The sequence below is a fragment of the Eschrichtius robustus genome, chromosome 14 (assembly GCF_028021215.1).
Source record: "Eschrichtius robustus isolate mEscRob2 chromosome 14, mEscRob2.pri, whole genome shotgun sequence".
Classification (NCBI taxonomy): domain Eukaryota; kingdom Metazoa; phylum Chordata; class Mammalia; order Artiodactyla; family Eschrichtiidae; genus Eschrichtius; species Eschrichtius robustus.
Genome location: NC_090837.1, coordinates 50,624,832 through 50,644,098, shown reverse-complemented (window position 1 = coordinate 50,644,098; position 19,267 = coordinate 50,624,832). Strand labels below are relative to the sequence as shown.

The 19,267-nt window shown below is 39.3% G+C and overlaps 1 protein-coding gene across 2 annotated transcripts in view; it reads right to left on the bottom strand.

The window, feature by feature from the left end:
- Positions 1 to 19,267, bottom strand: part of MAPRE2 (microtubule associated protein RP/EB family member 2) — a 163,807-nt gene that overhangs the window by 63,979 nt on the left and 80,561 nt on the right. For both annotated transcript variants that reach the window (XM_068562548.1, XM_068562547.1), the window contains one exon: positions 7,658 to 7,785. In XM_068562548.1, coding sequence (XP_068418649.1) covers positions 7,658 to 7,778 — 121 coding nt within the window. In that variant the 5' untranslated portion in view covers positions 7,779 to 7,785. The remainder of the gene's footprint in view (positions 1 to 7,657; positions 7,786 to 19,267) is intronic.

Below are 19,267 nucleotides of genomic sequence, written 5' to 3'. Positions count from 1 at the left end.
TTACAATGTGTTGGAACATACCTTTCTTTTTCCTTAAGATACTTGTTTTTAAAGATCTTGGTGAATGATTTCAAAATAAATGTATCATCATATGCTAAGCATCTTATCATAAAGCAAAGACAAAATCAGAAGAGAAGGAGTTCTAAAAGTTTCTGAAATTAGAATTATGAATCACAAAACCCAACATGTTCTTGGGCTCCAGCCCTATGATTCCCACACCCTTCACCAGTATCTCTGGGGCCGTTGAGTCAGGGCTCCAGGCATAACACTAACGGAGTCAATGTTGGGGATTTGGAGGTTCATTCCTTGGTCTAAGCCCTATACTCTCATCAGTATCACCTTCATCACCTGGACACACCCTACACTTCTTTTGATGACCTGCCCCCAGTACAACAATTCTCATTTCCAAACTCACAACCACGGACCCATTCATGGTTTTGGAGCAGGTGAAACCTGGCAGAGTCTTACTATAGTAGATTAGAAGAAAAAGTATCTGAACCCAAGGGGAGATTGCATGATAAAGATTTTGCGAATTAGTGATATACTTACTAAGAACCCTGAAGACAGGATTCATCTATGTCATCTGGGAATTTTCCCAGATAAGGGAAAACAGCAAAAGATGAAAGTCTAGGATTTAATTAAGGGTACTGCCTTGTACAAATTCCTGCAATTATTAAATTTTTTGACTTTATTGAGAATTCTCAAAGGCAATCATTAGTTAAAATTTCTAATAACATGTCACCAATTTGCTTTGTTCCTGTTAAGACACAGTATTAAGTCCATAGTGATTACATGTTCCTTGATTTTTTGTTAGTATATAAACTGCCAGTCTTCATTCCAGGTGATCTGTTTTCCCTGTTTTACTTCCCCTAGTTTATGGTGTTCATTCCTACTTAGGAGGGATTCCAGTAGAAATGGGTAAGAAAAGAAACGACACATCTGTAGGTCTGTCCCTCTGGAAAATACTAACGTAGCTGCCCGACACCTATTCAGTTAGAGGCCTGCCCAGTTATTGCATCACTGAGGACTGGCTTTACGGAACTGAAAATATTTGTTGCATTTCTTCCAAAGAACTGAGCAATTCCATGGTTTCCTGGGAAAATCCCAGATGTATGCACAGTTTCTTCAAAGAAATAGAGTAAAAACAATTTTCACATACTCATATGATATCATCCGGAAAAACTCTACATTTCTCTTAGAGAAACAACATACTTCATGTATTTAAGGGCTGGACCTAATAAAACACACATTATCCTGCGTCCTGGTCACCCCATGTGACTCAAGAGGAGGATTTCTGAGGTGTTTCACAAACTTTGGCCATTCTACAGCCATTCGAAGGCAGCACCCACTAACTCCCAAAGAATCTGAAGGAAGGTGTTTCTCCGCAGACTCGCTGTGTTCCCCACCTCTCCTTTGTAAGCTCAAAGCTCTTCCAAAACAGCACTGGCCACAGCGTGCTTTCTAGTTTTCTGCAGGACAGTGCCCTGCCGTACTGAACTCTTAGAGGACCACGGCCCCATCTTATTAATCCAGATCCTCAGGGCCTAGGCCAAAGAAGGGCTCAAAACATGTGTAAATAAAAGTAAATTGATTGTCAGAACTTAATACAGTAATGAGACAGATGAAGAGATGGCTGACTGCTTTCAGTATCAATACATATACGTGTGTGTGTGTATATATATCGATACATACATCATCTATGTAAAAAAACAAAATTTATAGGGGCAGTTGGATAAATGGAGGTGAATGCATACACTTTTTTCCACTATGGTATTTAGCATTACAAAATGCAGTAAACAGAAAAACCACAACAAAAACACCGATTTATGTTTATTTTTGGTAACAAAGTAGCAAATATCTATAAACAAACATGTTTAGAAGGAAAAATATACTACTGTATCCCATATTCTGCTCAAAAAATAAACTCCCTTTCGACTGGTACATTAGCGGAGACACAGGAGTGTATTATCCACTGCAACAACTGAACCCCATGTTGGACCTCCCTCCCCCCCATTTTCCAACTCACTTTTTGCCCACCCCCCTGCCCCGCTCGCCAATTAGTTGGTTTGCTGAGACCAAGCAAACGGATTTTAAAATTAACTTCAGCAAAATAAAATCAGAGAAAACCTGTCAGCAAAACCCCTAAAACCCCATCTCTCTACATAATACATCATCAATATGAATAATATTCCACTATAGCACAATTACATCTGTAACAACAGTAACACAAGCCAAGATGACTTAACGTTCTGAAAGCAAATAACAGTCTATGATTTTATAAAGCTAAGTAAGCTCTGGAGCTACCAGACATCGACAAAATATCCTTACTTGGTTTCAGTTCAAGAGAGCCAACTCTCTTGAGAAGGTCTACTAAATTTAGACTCTGAGCTGATTTCATCACTAACCTGTCCTCCTGACAGAGGTCTCTGCGGACAGAAGGAAGAAGGTACAGGGGACCCCATACTAGGGTGAGATCAACCTATTTCACAGGCACAGGTTGCAGCCAAAAACGTCACAAAGAACGCTCTGCTGGGCTCAGAGCACCTGTCCTACAGGGCCCAGGCACGGCTGACAACCACACCTCTGAATCCTGCGGTGTTACTGTAAAGCCTAGCCCCTTCTGGGAGCCATGAAGGACTGAGAATTGTCATTTTTGACTCTGACATGACCAGCTGGATTCAGGAACTTTCCTGGAAGAAGAAAACACCAAAAACTTGATCCAAGACAAAGCTTGAAACAATGTGGAGAAGCACAAAATGAAGCTGAATCGAATCCTGATCATTTTTCTTTTTAAAAAAAAATTATTTATTTATTTATTTAATTTATTTTGGCTGTGCCAGGTCTTAGTTGCAGCACGCGGACTCTTAGTTGCAGCACGCATGCGGGATCTAGTCCCCTGACCAGGGATCGAACAAGGGCCCCCTACATTGGGAGCACAGAGTCTTACCCACTGGACCACCAGGCAAGTCCCTCTGTCTTTTTTTTAATGCTTGTCAAGAAAAGATCTAAAATTTTCCATTCTAAAAAAATGGTTTCATCCAAACCAAATTTTATTCAAATACTAAAATGCTCATGAAAATCACTGAGCTGTTATAACTAGCCTAGTGACAGCACTGGCATCTGAGCATCAGTGGTTTGCTTGTGCTGTGGACAGAGCGGGGAGGAGGAAAGGAAGGTGGCACAGAGAGAAGGGCAGGCTGCCTCTCTAGCCTCTCTCTCCCATGCATGGGAGAGTCGCTCGTCAGGTGCCCGCTGGCCAAGCTCTGGCAGCGACCCAGCAGTGGACCAATGGCTCTGCTGCCTGCATCCCAGGTGAGGGGAGAGGACTGGGACACAGAAAAATGGATGTCAGAAAAAAGTTTCAAAGGAAATTTGTATGTTAGAGCAGAGGATGGGGGGTGAAGAGGCAAAGGAAAGATACATTCCTTCCACTCCCAACCAACTCCCTGCCTCATTTCTTTTCACTCTTCTGCCCCAGATAGTTCACTACCTTTTCTGTCATCTCCAATATGGTACCTCGAGTCACTAAAGCGGATTTATAGGGATTCTTAGCACCATACTGCCCATTCTCTCTCTCTTTGAAAAAAAATTTTTATTTAAAATTTTTCATTTTTTTCTCTGAACTATATGTCCATTCTCTCTCTTGAATCCCTTGTAAAATATCTAGTAAACTGGTTTGAGCCGGTACTAAAGTAAAACCAAAATGTGTCACCCCACAAAAAGCCCTAAACATTTTATTAGGCAATTGAACTAAAAACATAAAATATTTTTAAGCCAAACAAATCTGGTATTTCATGTGGTTCAATCCCCCATCCCAACGTGGGAAATCCACAAATATTCATTTTCAAATCAAATGTAGATGAGCCGTGTACTGTCATATTATTATAGGCAGTATTCATACCCATTGACAGCCTGTTCATTTATACAGTCCAGCTTTTCACTTGAAACGTAAAGGTTGCTGTTCACAAGAAATGAATGCAAACTAAATATGCATATGACTGTATGACCCAGATTTCATGCCCAAAGACAATTTCATAAGGTTACATCCTTGGGATAAAATTAAGAGGAGAAAAGAGGGAGTCATTTTCATTCTTTTGCAACTTACTGCAACGTGTTTCTAAGTGTTAAACCTCATATCATCTCTCCTTTAAAAAGCTTTTAAAATGCTTAGATGGAAACAAATGAGATGTTATATAAAGGCAGAAATTTCTGCAGAAAAAGGCACACACACATGAAGCAGTATGTCAGTTCTTTATGAGCTAAAGAAAGCTGATGTTAGTTTTAATATTAGCTGGAGGGCAATCTCTTAGCTGGAAATTTAAAAAAAGAAATAGGAAATAATGTAAATGGGGGAAAAAATGCCAAAGAGGGACTGCTAGGATTGGAACATAAACCTTTAGGAAAAAGAGTAAGGAACAATTTTATTGAACAAGAAAAAAAAATCAGTTAAATATGTGAAGGTATTTTGTGTATGTTTTTCCACAGCACACTGCTAAAATGATATCACACACAGTAAACTAAAGAAGTTAAAATGAAACTGAAAGGAAAAGATATTTTCCAAGAAATCTGACTGACTACTCATTAAGTATGCTGAGGATAAATCACTTAGGTCACCAATATTTGGTTTTGTTCTTATCCTAATAGCACTGTCCTAGCTGCCTTCAATGCCTTCTAGAACAAAGAAGGGTATAAATAAATAAATTCATAAATAAATAAAAAGATAGCACTTCCTGCTAAATGCTATTGCTGAAGACAAGAGAAAAGTCACAGACTAAATTATGAATGAGGAAATCGTGCCAGATAAATTTTGGATATTTTAACTTTACTTTTAGTGGTTTGGAGTTTCTCTAAAATGCACTGCAAGCTCTTGACTGCAGCACAGAAGTACTTGGGGTGCTTGTTAGAATGAAGACTTTAGGCTTCACGCATCCAGAGACACTGATTTAGAAGGTGAAGGATCCCAAGAACCTGCATTCTTAAGCAGCTTCTCAGAAGATTATAAATACACATGGCCCACAGTTCACACTCTGATGAAACTACTGCCTAAAATAAAAGACATGTCTCTCTACTGTGGACATTAACATGTTTTTCTGAGCCAAAAAAAAAACAAACAAAAAAATACCCAAAAAACAAAAAACCAAGACAAACAAACAAAAAAATGTATTTCAATAAAGAAAGGAAACTTTAAATATAATTTAAATAAATATATATTTAAATATTCTTCTGAACCATCAACCTTGTAACCTTAGGTAACTAGTGAGTTATCCTAACGGAAATTATCTATTCTCATGATCAAAGTGGTTTCTACAGGTTTCATCAAGCCACACTGGATAGCAACATAGCTACATACGACTATAAAATGCACACCAATGCTTTCTTTAAGGAAACTGTACAAGAACTCTTCACAGATGCTACCAAAATTTTTGTTGAATTTGCCTTATATGAAATTTGAAAGATATGCAAAGAAATTATACATATTTATATAAATAATAGGTACACACACATATATATGCACACATACACTCCAGCATTTATTACTACTGTATCTAAAAATTCGAATTTGCTTCTCATTTCATTTGTCAGCAAAAACTCCCCAAGTGCATTACATAGGAAGCTCCTCACGGGCTCCTTCAACACTTTAGAGCCATGACTGGCAATTTCCTCTATGACTCTAATTCTTATCTCCTTCCTCCCTGTGTCTCTTTTTCTTTGATAACCAACCCCATGACCCTTATCCACAGGTACATACAGCCACTTTATGGGAAAGATACACGGTTTTGTCTTTGCCCCACAGCAGTTTCCAACTGATTTTCATTCATCCCAATATGACCATTCCTGAGGGAAGAGTATGTGTCAGGCCCTATGGAGAAACGGACCCACAAGTACAATATAAAGTGGTATTCGCTATTAACAGAAAAGGGATGGCTAATAACAGAAAACACTCTGGGTTGCTTTTCCTCCAGCAAATTAAAAATAAAATATTAGAGAGCTCCAGAACGCACAGCAAGAACGGCACCATAAAACTTGACTGAGTGGAGATTTGCAGTTGAGAAGCATGCAACAGGGGCTGTTCCTGTCAGTAATTTTTAGAAGTCATTTCAATAGGCCAACAGCACATACCTGGGGCGCCATCATAGTCTAAGTCAGCTTTTCTCTAGCTCGTACTGCAGGGCAAAGAACTGGCCGGTTAGCATCCGTTATTGACCTCACAAATCACAGTATTGATATTAGAGGCCTGGGCGCAGGAAGGGTGGGTGAGGCAATGCGTAGGTTCTGGCCACCCTCACTGTCTTGCTCATGAGAAAACGGTGATGGGAGAAGAGGTGTCAGTAGATGGGAAGTTTGTCTGCTAGTCGATTCTAATCCAGTCTAGATGTGGAGAAGGGAGAGTGTATTCACTGGGGGGTTGGATTTGGGCACATCTGAGAGTGACTAGTGCAGGCGTTCCAAATTCTGACGGCACCGCATGAAATCCTTCTACACATGACCCACTGAGAAAGCCAGCAGAACGCCTTTCTGCTGCCCCAGCACCACTGCGCCAGCTCTACCTGATGACTATTTTGTACCTATCATGTCTTGTGGGATTTCACACGAATACATTTCAGTAATATTTTCTAGTAACACCATTTCCGGTCAGAGCCAGAGGCAGAGAGGAAATCTCTTACCTGTTAGTTCACAAGAAGAAAATACTTCCTGTTCCCAAAGGAAGACTATTTCTTTGATAAATACTCTAACCTAAGAATGAATTACTTTACTAGTGACATGTTCTTTAACAAGCCCCTACTTTATCATTAAAGTCCAATCTTTTCTTTTTTAAAACAAGTTTAGCTCAATACGCATTCCCTGCAGACCTACTATATAGCAGGCGGGCAGGGTGCCACCTCAGACACATGACAAAGGATGAAACACAGTCCTGTCCTCAAGAGCTCTGGGTACCTTCAGGGGAGTAACAGCTGGACCTTCTAACACAGTGTGGCATGCATTCTTCTGCAAGGGTGGGCACAGCGTTCCATGAACATTGTGGAGCCTGGGAGATCTGGGGGACCCTTCGGGGGGGTGACAACTGAGTTGGATTTTAAAGTGTGAACGAGATTTTACTGCAAATGAAAAGAAGGGCAAAGGGAGCCTGAAAAAAAGCTGTGGGACGCAAAAGGGAAGGAGTCTTTAGGGAACAAAGAGTATTTTGTGGGACTGAGGCACAGGGGAGAGAGATGTAGATAATGACACCAAGGAGATGGGCTGCAGCCAGAACAGAAAGGACCTTATCAGCCACATCAAGGAGTGGATTTTATCCTGTAGGAAGGACAGTGTGGAGCCTGGAAGGTTTTTAAGGAGAGGTGTTGCAGGACCCAATCTGCATATTAGGAGGAGACATGTGGTGGCTGATAGGGGGTGATGGAGAAGAGGCTGGGAGACCAGTTACAGAGCTTAAGCGAGACCATTCGTAACATGTGTCGTGGAGGCTCGAGGCTCTTAGGTGGCCATCATTTTCCCCCATATGTTCTTCAATTATATCTGAGCTTTCCCCCTTTAATTATATATCAATACGGATACATATATTTTTTCCTATCCAAAATACATCATCTGTGGTTCATAAAATCACATTCCACACGATAGGGAGTAAACGTTTACGTAAATACTTAAAAGAATCTCTTACCTGAACAAAGCTGTTCCACTTTCGTGTAGTTTAAAGATACTATGTCATTAACCCAGGCAATGATGTCATGTCTGCTCATAGTCTCTTGGGTTATCGAGGTAGAATACACATTGACTGCCATTCCCCAACTAGAAAAAACAAACAAACAAAGTTTATTTACCTACAAGGAAAAAATTAACTCAGAAAGATGACAGACATCCATTCAAGCTCTGGATCCCTGACAGAACTCCAGGGCTTGTAAAAGTCCTGCTCCGGCTAAGCCCTTTCTCTTCCCTTTCTCTCTGTTCTACATATTTGCTATAATATGGTTAAATCTCATATATTGTTCGTGCAGTATCATTTTTTGTCTCCCTCAACTTGACTCAAATGTTCTTCAGGTTCTGAGATTCCTAATCTCTCATGTAATTTAGTATCTCACTTAGAAGGTAAGTTGGGTAATTCCCTGGTGGTCCAGCGGTTAGGACTCCACGCTCTGACTGCCAAGGGCCTGGGTTCAATCCCTGGATGGGGAACTAAGATCCCACGAGCCACGCGGCCCACGCAAAAAAAAAAAAAAAAAAGAAAGTGAGTTGGGAATATTTTTTATCAGCTTTAGAGAAAAGGAAATTCACTTTAGAAACAGGTTACAAATACACTTCATTAGAAAAAAAATCCTTGGGACTTCCCTGGTGGCGCAGTGGTTAAGAATCCACCTGCCAATGGGGGGGGACATGGGTTCTAGCCCTGGTCCAGGAAGATCCCACATGCCACGGAGCAGCTAAGCCCGTGAGCCACAACTACTGAATCTGCGCTCTAGAGCCCGAGAGCCACAACTACTGAGCCCACGTGCTACAACTACGGAAGCCCGCGTGCCTTAGAGCCCATGCTCCGCAACAAGAGAAGCCACCACAATGAGAAGCCCGCGCACCGCAATGAAGAGTAGCTCCCGCTCGCCGCAACTAGAGAAAGCCTGCATGCAGCAACGAAGACCCAACACAGCCAAAAATAAATAAATAAATTTATTAAAAAAAAAAAAAAGAAGAAAAGTCCTCACCTGATAGTCTCTATCCCCAAAAGCTTTGGACAAAGCCTTGGAAAAAAAAGTATACAAAAAGTATTTGGATAACCTGGAAGTCCTGCCTGACTGCACGACTCTTCCTTTCAGCTATGATTGTTAATATACTTCTTCTGACCATTTCATGACACTATTTCCCCCAACTTTTCGCTGGAGGGGTACACATTGGCCACAGAAAAGGTTTGTTTTGCTTAAAATGCTTTGATAGCTAGAGTTCGGTGTAATTGGTTTCCTTTTTTTAATTAATAAACTTTATTTTTTAGAGCAGCTTTAGGTTCACTGCAAAATTGAGTGGAAAGTACAGAGTTTTCCCACATACCCCCCTGTCCTCCACTGCTCCCCCCAGTCTCCCCAACCGGCTGGTACATGTTAAAATTGGTGAACCTACAATGATACATTATCACCCAGGTTCCATAGTTTACATTAGGTTCACTCTTGGTGTTATACATTGTGCAGGCTGTGACAAATGTACAGTGCCATATATCCACCACTGTAGTACCGTACAGAATAGCTTCAGTGCCCTAAAAATCCTCTGTGCTCTGCTGATTCATCCCTCCCTCCCACCATTCCTGGCAACCACTGATTTCTTTTGATGTCTCCATAGTTTTACCTTTTCCAGAATGTCACATAGTTGGAACCATAGACTGGCTTCTTTCAGTAATGCACATTTAAAGTGCCTCCATGCCTTTTCATGGCTTGAGAGCTCACTTCTTTTTAGCGGTGAATAATACTGCACTGTCTGAATGTACCACTCACCTACTGAAAGACATCTTGGTTGCCATCAAGTTTTGGCAATTATGAATAAAGCTGCTATAAATATCCATGTGCAGGTTTTTATAAGTTTTCATTCATTTGGGTAAATACTGAACAGCATGACTGATGGGTTGCATGGTAAGAGTATATTCAATTTTATAAGAAACTGCCAAACTGTCTTGCAAAGTCGCTGCACCATTTTGCATTCCCAACAGCAATGAATGAAAGTTACTATAGATTGGTTTGCATTTTCTAGAATTTTCTATAAATAGAATCACATAGTATATACATTTGTATGGCTTCTTTCATAAAACTGTGAGATCCATGTTGCACTGTGTATCAGTAGTTCACACCTTTTCATTGCTGAGTAGTGTTCCATTGTATGTATATATTGAGTTTGTTTATTCATTTACCTGTTGATGGACATTTGGGTTGTTTACAATTTGGGGCTATTATAAATAAAGTCATTATGAACATTAAAAAAAAAAAAGAAAGTTCCGGGACTTCCCTGGTGGCGCAGTGATTGAGAATCCGCCCGCCGGTGCAGGTGACACAGGTTCGATCCCTGGTCTGGGGGGATCCCGCATGCCACGGAGCAACTAGGCCTGTGCGCCTGCGCTCTGGAGCCAGTGAGCCACGACTGCTGGGCCCGCGCGCCTGGAGCCCGTGCTCTGCAGCGGGGGAGACCACCACGGTGGGAGGCCCGCGCACCGCGGCGAAGGGTGGCCCCCGCTCGTCACAGCTGGAGGGGGCCCATGCACAGTAGCGGGGACCCAGCGCAGCCAAAAAATAAATAAAATTACATAAATAAATAAATAAAGGAAAATTCCTATTGCTTCGTTATCTTCACCAAAATTTGGTATTGTTGGTATTTTGGATTTTGGCCATTCTAATAGGTGTACAGTGGTAACAAATTCTTTTTAATATTTAAACCTGGTTGAAATTTTGCAATTTTACTAATTTTGTACAATTATACCACACATAATTTTTTATAAAATGTGTGTATATATATATACACTTTTTTTTTAAATTAATTTATTTATTTATAGCTGTGTTGGGTCTTCGTTTCTGTGCGAGGGCTTTCTCTAGTTGCGGCGAGCGGGGGCCACTCTTCATTGCGGTGCGCGGGCCTCTCACTATCGCGGCCTCTCTTGTTGTGGAGCACAGGCTCCAGACGCGCAGTCTCAGTAGTTGTGGCTCACGGGCCCAGCTGCTCCGTGGCATGTGGGATCTTCCCAGACCAGGGCTCGAACCCGTGTCCCCTGCATTGGCAGGCAGACTCTCAACCACTGCGCCACCAGGGAAGCCCATATATACACTTTTATTTTGAAAGTTTTCTGATATATGCAAAAGGAGAGAGAACAGAATAACAAACCAGTTGTGTTCACTTCTTGGTTTCAACAATTATCTATACTTGGCCAACCTTGTTTCATTTATATTCCCATCAACACTCCCATCGCCCCACCCTCCGTCTCCCAAGCCAGATTACTTTGAAGTAAATGCCAAGCATCGTATGATCTCATCTCTAAGTATTTTTGTATGTGTCTCTAAAAGATAAGGACATTAAAAAGAAAACAAAACCACAACAGCATTATCACACCTAAAAATAAAATTTCTTAATATCATCAAATATGTATTATAATTTTGTTTCAATTTGTTTGAATCTGAATTCAAATAAGATTCATACATTGTGATTCTTTGATATGTACTTTCTTTCATCTATAGGTTTCTTCTCCATTTCTAATATTTCCCTTGCATTTAAAAAAAACTGTTGTTGAAGGAATGGGTTGTTTGTCTTGTAGAATTTCCACAATCTAGATTTTTCTCGCTGCATCCCATTGGTGCCTTTTAACATATTCCTCTCTCCCTTGTATTCCCAGAAACTGGTAATTTGACCTAGAAGCTTGCTTTGATTCAAGTTCTAATGGAGGAGAGGGGACAAGACTATTTCATGCAGTGTTTCAACTTCCATCAGGAGACACATACTGTCTGATTGACTCCTTAAGTGATATCGTTAGCCATTGATGGTATTTGCCTAGGTCCAACAACTCTTCAGAGACTTCAAAGTGATATTCTATTATTCATTCTTTTTTCTTAAATTGAAGCATAGTTGATTTATAATGTTGTATACATCAAAGTGATTCAGTCATACATACATACATATATATCCTTATATATTCTTTTCAGATTCTTTTCCATTATAGGTTATTTCAAGTTATTGAATATATTTCCCTGTGCTCTACAGTAGGTCCCTGTCGTTTATCTATTTTATACATACTAGTATGTATATGTTAATCCCAAACTCCTAATTTATCCCTCCCCCTGCCCCTTTCCCCTTTGGTAACCATGAGTTTGTTTTCCATGTCTGTGAGTCTGTTTCTGTTTTGTAAATAAGGTCAGTTGCATTTTATTTTTTAGATTCCACATGTAAGTGACATCATGTGATATTTGTCTTTCTCTGTCAGACTTACTCCACTTAGTGTGATAATCTCTAGGTCCATCCATGTTGCTGCAAACGGCATTATTTCATTTTTTATACACACACACACACACACACACACACACACATACATACACACACACACACCTGTTGATGGACACTTAGGTTGCTTCAATGTCTTGGCTATTATAAGTAGTGCTGCTATGAACAATGGGGTCCATGTATCTTTTTGAATTAGTTTTCCTCTTTCCTGGATATATGCCCAGGAGTGGTATTGCTGGATCATATGGTAACTTTATTTCAGTTTTTTAAGGAACCTCCATACTGTTCTCCATAGTGGCTGCACCAATTTACATTCCCACCAACAGTGTAGGAGGGTTCCCTTTTCCCCACACCCTGTCCAGCATTTATTATTTGTAGACTTTTTGTTGATGGCCATTATGACCAGTGTGAGGTGGTACCTAATTGTAGTTTTGACTTGCATTTCTCTAATAATTAACGATATTGAACATCTTTTCATGTGCTTATCGGCCATCTATATGTCTTCTTTGGAGAAATGTCTATTTAGGTCTTCTGCCCATTTTGTATTGGGTTGTTTGTTTTTTGATATTGAGCTATATGAGCTGTTTGTATATTTAGGAAATTAAGCCCTTGTCAGTTGCATTGTTTGCAAATCTTTTCTCCCATTGCATTTTCATTTTGTTTATGGTTTCCTTTGCTGTGCAAAAGCTTATAAGTTTGATTAGATCCCATTTGTTTATTTTTGCTTTTACTTCTATTACCTTGGGAGACTGATCTAAGAAGGTATTGCTACGATTTATGTCACAGAATGTTTTGCCTATGTTCTCTTCTAAGAGCTTTATAGTGTCATGTCTTATATGTAAGTCTTTAAGCCATCTTGGGTTTGTTTGTTTTTTTTTATAAATTTATTTATTTATTTTTGGCTGCGTTGGGTCTTTGTTGTCGTGCATGGGCTTTTTCCAATTGTGGCGAGTAGTGCCTACTCTTCGTTGCGGTGCATGGGCTTCTCATCACGGTGGCTTCTCTTGTTGCAAAGTACAGGCCCTAGGTGTGTGGGCTTCAGTAGTTGTGGCACACGGGCTCAGTAGTTGTGGCTCACAGGCTCTAGTGCGCAGGCTCAGTAGTTGTGGCGCATGGGCTTAGTTGCTCTGAGGCATGTGGGATCTTCCTGGACCAGGGCTTGAACCCGTGTCCCCTGCATTGGCAGGCAGATTCTTAACCACTGCGCCACCAGGAAAGTCCGAGTTTATTTTTGTGTATGGTGTAAGAGAGTGTTCTAACCTCACTGATTTACATGCGGCTGTTCAGCTTTCCCAACACCACTTGCTGAAGAGACTGTCTTTTCTCCATTTTATATTCTTGTCTCCTTTGTTGAACACTAGTTAACCGCAGGTATGTGGGTTTATTTCTGGGCTCTCTATTCTGTTCCACTGATCCATATGTCTGTTTTTGTGCCAATACCACACTGTTTTGATTACTGTAGCTTTGTAGTATTGTCTGAAGTCCACGAGGGTTATGCCTCCAGCTTTCTTCTTTTTCCTCAGGATTGCTGTGGCAATTCTGGGTCTTTTGTGGTTCCATATAAGTTTTAGGATGATTTTTTCTAGTTGTGTGAAAAATGTCATGGGTAATTTGATAGAGATGGCATTAAATCTGTAGATTGCTTTGGATAGTATGGCCATTTTAACAATATTAATGCTTCCAATCCAAGAGCATGAGCTATCTTTCCATTTCTTTGAATGATCTTCAATTTCCTTTATCAATGTTTTATAGCTCTTAGCTTGTAAGTCTCTAACCTCCTTGGTCAGTTTTATTCCTAAGTCTTTTTTTTTTTTTTTGATGCAATTTTAAAAGGGATTTTTTTTTCTTTCTCTTTCTGATACTTCATTATTAGTGTAAAAAAGTGCAACAGATTTCCGTATATAAATCTTGTATCCTGATACCTTGCTGAATTTGTTTATCAGTTCTAATAGTTTTTGTGTGGAGTCTTTAGGGTTTTCTATAGAGAGTTTCATGTCATCTGCATATAATGACAATTTTATCACTTCCCTTACAATTTGGACTTTTATTTCTTTTTCTTGTCCAACTGCTGTGGCTAGGCCTTCCAATACGATGTTGAATAGAAGTGGTGAGAGTGGGCATCCTTGTCTTGTTCCAGAATTTAGTGGAAAGGTTTTCAGCTTTTCACTGTTGAGTATCATGTTGGCTGTGGGTTTGTCATAAATAGCTTCTATTATGTTGAAATACGTTCCCTCTATACCCATTTAGGTGAGAGTTTTTATCATGAATGGATGTTGAATTTCATCAAATGCTTTCCCTGCATCTATTGAAATGATCATGTGGTTTTTGTCTTTTCTTTTGTCGATGTGGTGTATCACACTAATTGATTTGCACATGTTGACCCTAGGATGAATCCAACTTGATCATGGTGTACGATCCTTTTTATGTGTTGTTGGATCCAGTTTGCTAATATATTGTTGAGGATTTCCACATCTACATTCATCAAAGATATTGGCCTGTAATTTTCTTTTTTGGTAGTGTCTTTGTCTGGTTTGGGTATCAGGGTGATGGTGGTTTCATAGAATGACTTTGGGAGTGCTCCCTCTTCTTCAGTCTTTTGGAAGAATCTGTGAAGGATCAGTATAAGTTCTTCTTTGCATGTTTGGTAGAATTCCCCAGTGAAGACATTTGGTCCTGGACTTGTGTTTTCAGGGAGTTTTTTAAATTACAGATTCTATTTAACTTCTAGCAATCGGTCTGTTCAAATTATCTACTTCTTCTTGATTCAGTTTTGGTGAACTGTATGTTTCTAGAAACTTGTCCATTTCTTCTAGGTTGTCCAATTTGTTGGCATATAATTGTTCATACTAGTCTCTTATGATTTTTTGTATCTCTGCTGTATTGGTTGTTATTCCTCCTCTTTCATTTCTTATTTTGTTTATTTGAGTCCTCTCTCTTTTCCTCTATTCATTCTTGATTTATTAGCTAGAATAATTCTACAAAGAGAAATTTCCCCTTTGAGATACTGATCATATAGGAAAGGCAGGATAGATGCCTGATCCTTTCCCTTTATTTACAGATTTTCAAAACAATGAGGTAAGTTCCTAATATTCTCCAAACATGACCAATGAGGTTTTTATTTTTTAAGTGTAATTATGAACTCATGGATTTAAACACATTTGATACGTTTCAATCCAATGTAGTATATGCCTTTATTCAAACTGGTTTCTAGGTTCTTTTGAGAAGATCCTAGTAGTCTTTGCTAACTTCCCTGCTTTCTGGTATGACAAAATGCTTCAGGCTTGACTTGTACCTTCGCTGCCTTAGACCTAAAACCAGTCATTTCTCCAAGGGTTCCTTATTCCTTTGGTCACAAATGGTATTGAGAGATAATATTTTTAAGCACGACTATATAGGACAGAAAAATCTAGTCTTACAGGTTTTACACAAAAATCTATACATTTATGAAATAGTTGTGTTTGGAATTCTTATTAACCCTAAAGCAACAAAAATCTGCTTTTTACCTAAAGTGCTAAGTGAAGATTTTATTATTTATAGATAGGTATAAAAATAAATATCCACCCATCCCCAGAAGCACCCTCGTCTCTAGATTCTCTTCCCCTGAAGATCTAAAAAAACTCATGTCACTGACATCCCAGATAATGTGACTAGAGTAACTGCTTTTCCACAACATTAATAAAAGGTTTTACATTTTTTGGTTAATAACTTCCACTGTTTTCTTTAGTCTATCACTTAGTAAATAAAACCATTTGCTTTTAGTTACTAGTCAATTTTTAAAATCAACTATGTATATTACATAAAACCTCAGAAAAAAATTCAAAATTTTAAGTGTTTTGGACAGTCTGGTGTAATTTTCACATACTGGCATAATTTTTGGCAGTTCACGTAATTTTCTAATGGCTTTGCCTATAGGCAGTAGTGAGAAGCTTTTGCTTTACCAGGCGATGTATTGGTGGAGGATGAGGCACCAAGGTCCAGAATTGTGCCAGATGGCATTAAGCCAAGTTGGGATGAAATTTTTGCTCTAGATGATTTAAAAACAAAACCAAACACAAAGTGGGACAGACACAATCAGATCTGTGTTTTAGAAAGATAATCCATATATAAGTGAGTAAAGATGTTCTGTGGTTACATAATAGAAAGAAATGTACAACCAAAGGGCACGTAGAAGAGTTATGATAGCTTTTAAAAAATCCATAAGAACAAGGAAGCAAGTCATTTGCTGCAGGTTCTGTCAATGAATCACACTCTTTTCTGCGCCTTTATTGACAATGTTCACCAAAGGACAACAATCCTTTCATATCAAGACAGTCGGCTCACAACAGCAAGTAAAGCACTATCTGCCTTCAAGGAGCTCATTAAGATGACCAGGTAAAAATGGAATAGCACCAGATTTTTGCTTTAGTAATACTCCAGTTAATTAGTTACTAGACTCACCACTCTAACCTCTACCACATCCCCATCTCCATCTGACACAACTGCAATCCCTAGAAACCCTGCAGTAAGAACAACCATTGTTAAGGGACCTGTGGGAAAACTAGGATAGAGGACAGAGTAAGGGTGAATCAGTCAAGGTTAGGAATATTTCCTTACATTTTCTAAAATAAAACATTAAAAACAAATTAAATAGATTTCCATACCTACTTCAAATTAACAGCAATGGACTCAACATAGTTAATTTCTGTTTACCATCCATGCTGATTAGAATATTCTTATAATCTATCTTGCTCCAAATTTTACCAAGATATTTCTAAATTCATTTCACTTTGTGGTTATCTCGCTCCCTTTATTAGTTCCCCATCCAAATGTGTGGCACCTTCAGATCTTATGAGGGAGAGCTGAGTCCTGATTCTCTCTCTGCGGAGAGGGAAGTGCTCTTCCCAACCTCTAGTAAGTCAGGGGGCAGCTAACATGGAAAAAGAATTCTATTTCTGCTCTGCCCATCCACTTTTTTCTCCCCTTAATTCCTTCAGAAAAAAGAAAACTTTTTCTTTCTACAGGTGCAACTTCAATACCTTCAAGCTTAAATTATTCAAGCTGACTCAACAGTTCGTAGAAGAAAATTTATATTTTTCCAAAATTTATATTTTTTAAACTCAGGGTTGGTGGAGTTTAATAGTCTTAGCTCTTCTGTAGATATCCACTAGAATATGAAGATTTCATTATAATTTCCTAGATGTCAACCTATATTACAATATAAAGGTGAAAGTACTGGTCCCTGCTTATTCTTCAGAAATGTTGTGTGGATAACAAAAGGAATTCTTCTATCATTTTAGAGTTAAAGTGATACCATGCTCCCGTTTTGATTCTTGAAAAAATCCTGTGAGGGGAGCTGGTCAGGAACTGTATTCTTCCCTGACAAATGTGGATTCCTAGTCCTTTTGAAGGTATGAATTAAAACAATTTGAAATATTAATTTTTTAAAAATGTACTGAGTAATTTCCAGAGACTCAGGCAAGCAAAGTAAGTGGCTAAGAAAGGTAAGGTAATACCGAATGCTACAGAATAAAGAGCCAATGCACTGTGCATGGTTTATTCTGTTTGGATCTTCAGCGTGCCTTTTCCACAGAAATAACTGTTTATTCTTCGATGACCTGACATCTGTTCTTTAGAACAAGCATTTCTCTCTGTGTCAGCCTTGTAAAAAAGGAAGTCAAAGCACTGTCCTCTTATTTGTGGCTTTCAGTCGGAACTTTAACCAGGTCACTATGTGTTTAAAACCTGGTAAGTACAACAGCATTGAGAGCAGTAGGTAAGAGACAATTCTCTGGCATGTCAGTCTCTGGGTCACATATTTTGATAATGGCATTGAAATTTTATTTTAAAATGAATTTGCACAGCAGAAATTAACACAACATTGTAAATCAACTACACCTCAATAAAATAAATTTTAAAAAATGAATTTGCATCCATTGCTTCTTCTTGAAAGTAAACCAATAATCACCATATAGTTTACACACTGTTTCTGTGAATGTCCAAATGCCTTTCTGGGAAGCTGGCAATATATATATATATATATATATATATATATATATATATATATATATACACATATATATTTTATTTTTACAAGTGAGAGAAACAAAAACACACAGAAAAATGAAAATCCCTTCATACCTCCAGCAGGTGAAGTCATATTTCTGGCTTGTCTGTGGATAGTGACCACTGACACATGTGACTTCAGAAATAGGCCAGCCTCAGGCTGAGGGCCAGTGTGTTGATTTTGCCCCATTTCAATCTTGTATTCAGCATTTGGGGGTGCTGGCGGGAAACGTACGGCAAGTTTATGCTTTGCAGCAGTCACTCAGCCATAGAAATGAGAAATTACATTTCTGCTACTGAAACAAAAGGAATTTTATGGACTGAGACTTGAGCTCGCCTACTGAACAAAGCCTGGATAAAGACTTGGCAAGCCCCTAACCGTGGAAACCAAAACATGGATTCTACCACCTTACTAGTCATGGGCCCCTAAACCAGTTACAAAATAGTCCACAGTTGTGTCCAAGAACAAACTGGGCAAGGTTTGTGAATTATTCCAGAGGAGTGTCTCTTCAAAATGTAGCAAACACATAAAATGTCATAGCTAGCATTATATGTGGCCTTCAACTGGAATTATTTCTTACGTAATTCATTTCATCTCTCCGCCCCACCCTTACCAACAGACCACAGCCACACTGTGTACATTTGGGGGGAAACGTGACTGATCACTCCATTTGGAGGAAAACGCAGTGTTTTTTCAGCAGGGCTCACAATAGACCAGGTGTCTCAGGATCCTGGCTCTGATGCTGTTTTGGGTGTGTGGCTGTAAGGAGAGGGGCTTGAGAAATTAATTTGGGGAATGAGGCATATGGAACCTATTTTGATTTTGATTTTTTTTTTTCACAACTATCGTCTGAGTTTGCCAGAATTCCCAAGTTTAGACACGACCATCTGCAGAAGAACTGCCTTCCGTAAGTGGTTGACTTCTGTCTGCTGCTCTGTAAGGAGGCTCTGTTTGGCTTTGATTTACCCCAAACGCATTTTGAAACTGAACCTTTAAAAGCCACCCCCTCGCTCCCCCATCCCACACACACACCCCCTGACTTAAGTTACTTTCTTTATTTCATTCCCTAAAGGAGTCTATACACAACTGGAAATTTCATGTTCAATATAAGATGTTCTGTAAATCCACCCCCCCCATGGCAATATACTCTGTTCACACAATTTTGCGCTGACAACTGACAACTATACTCATGTCTGTGACCACCTTTCTTCTCTCTCTCTCATAACAATCTGTATTTTCAACATGTTCCCCCATCACTGGGGGAAGTAATCCACCTCC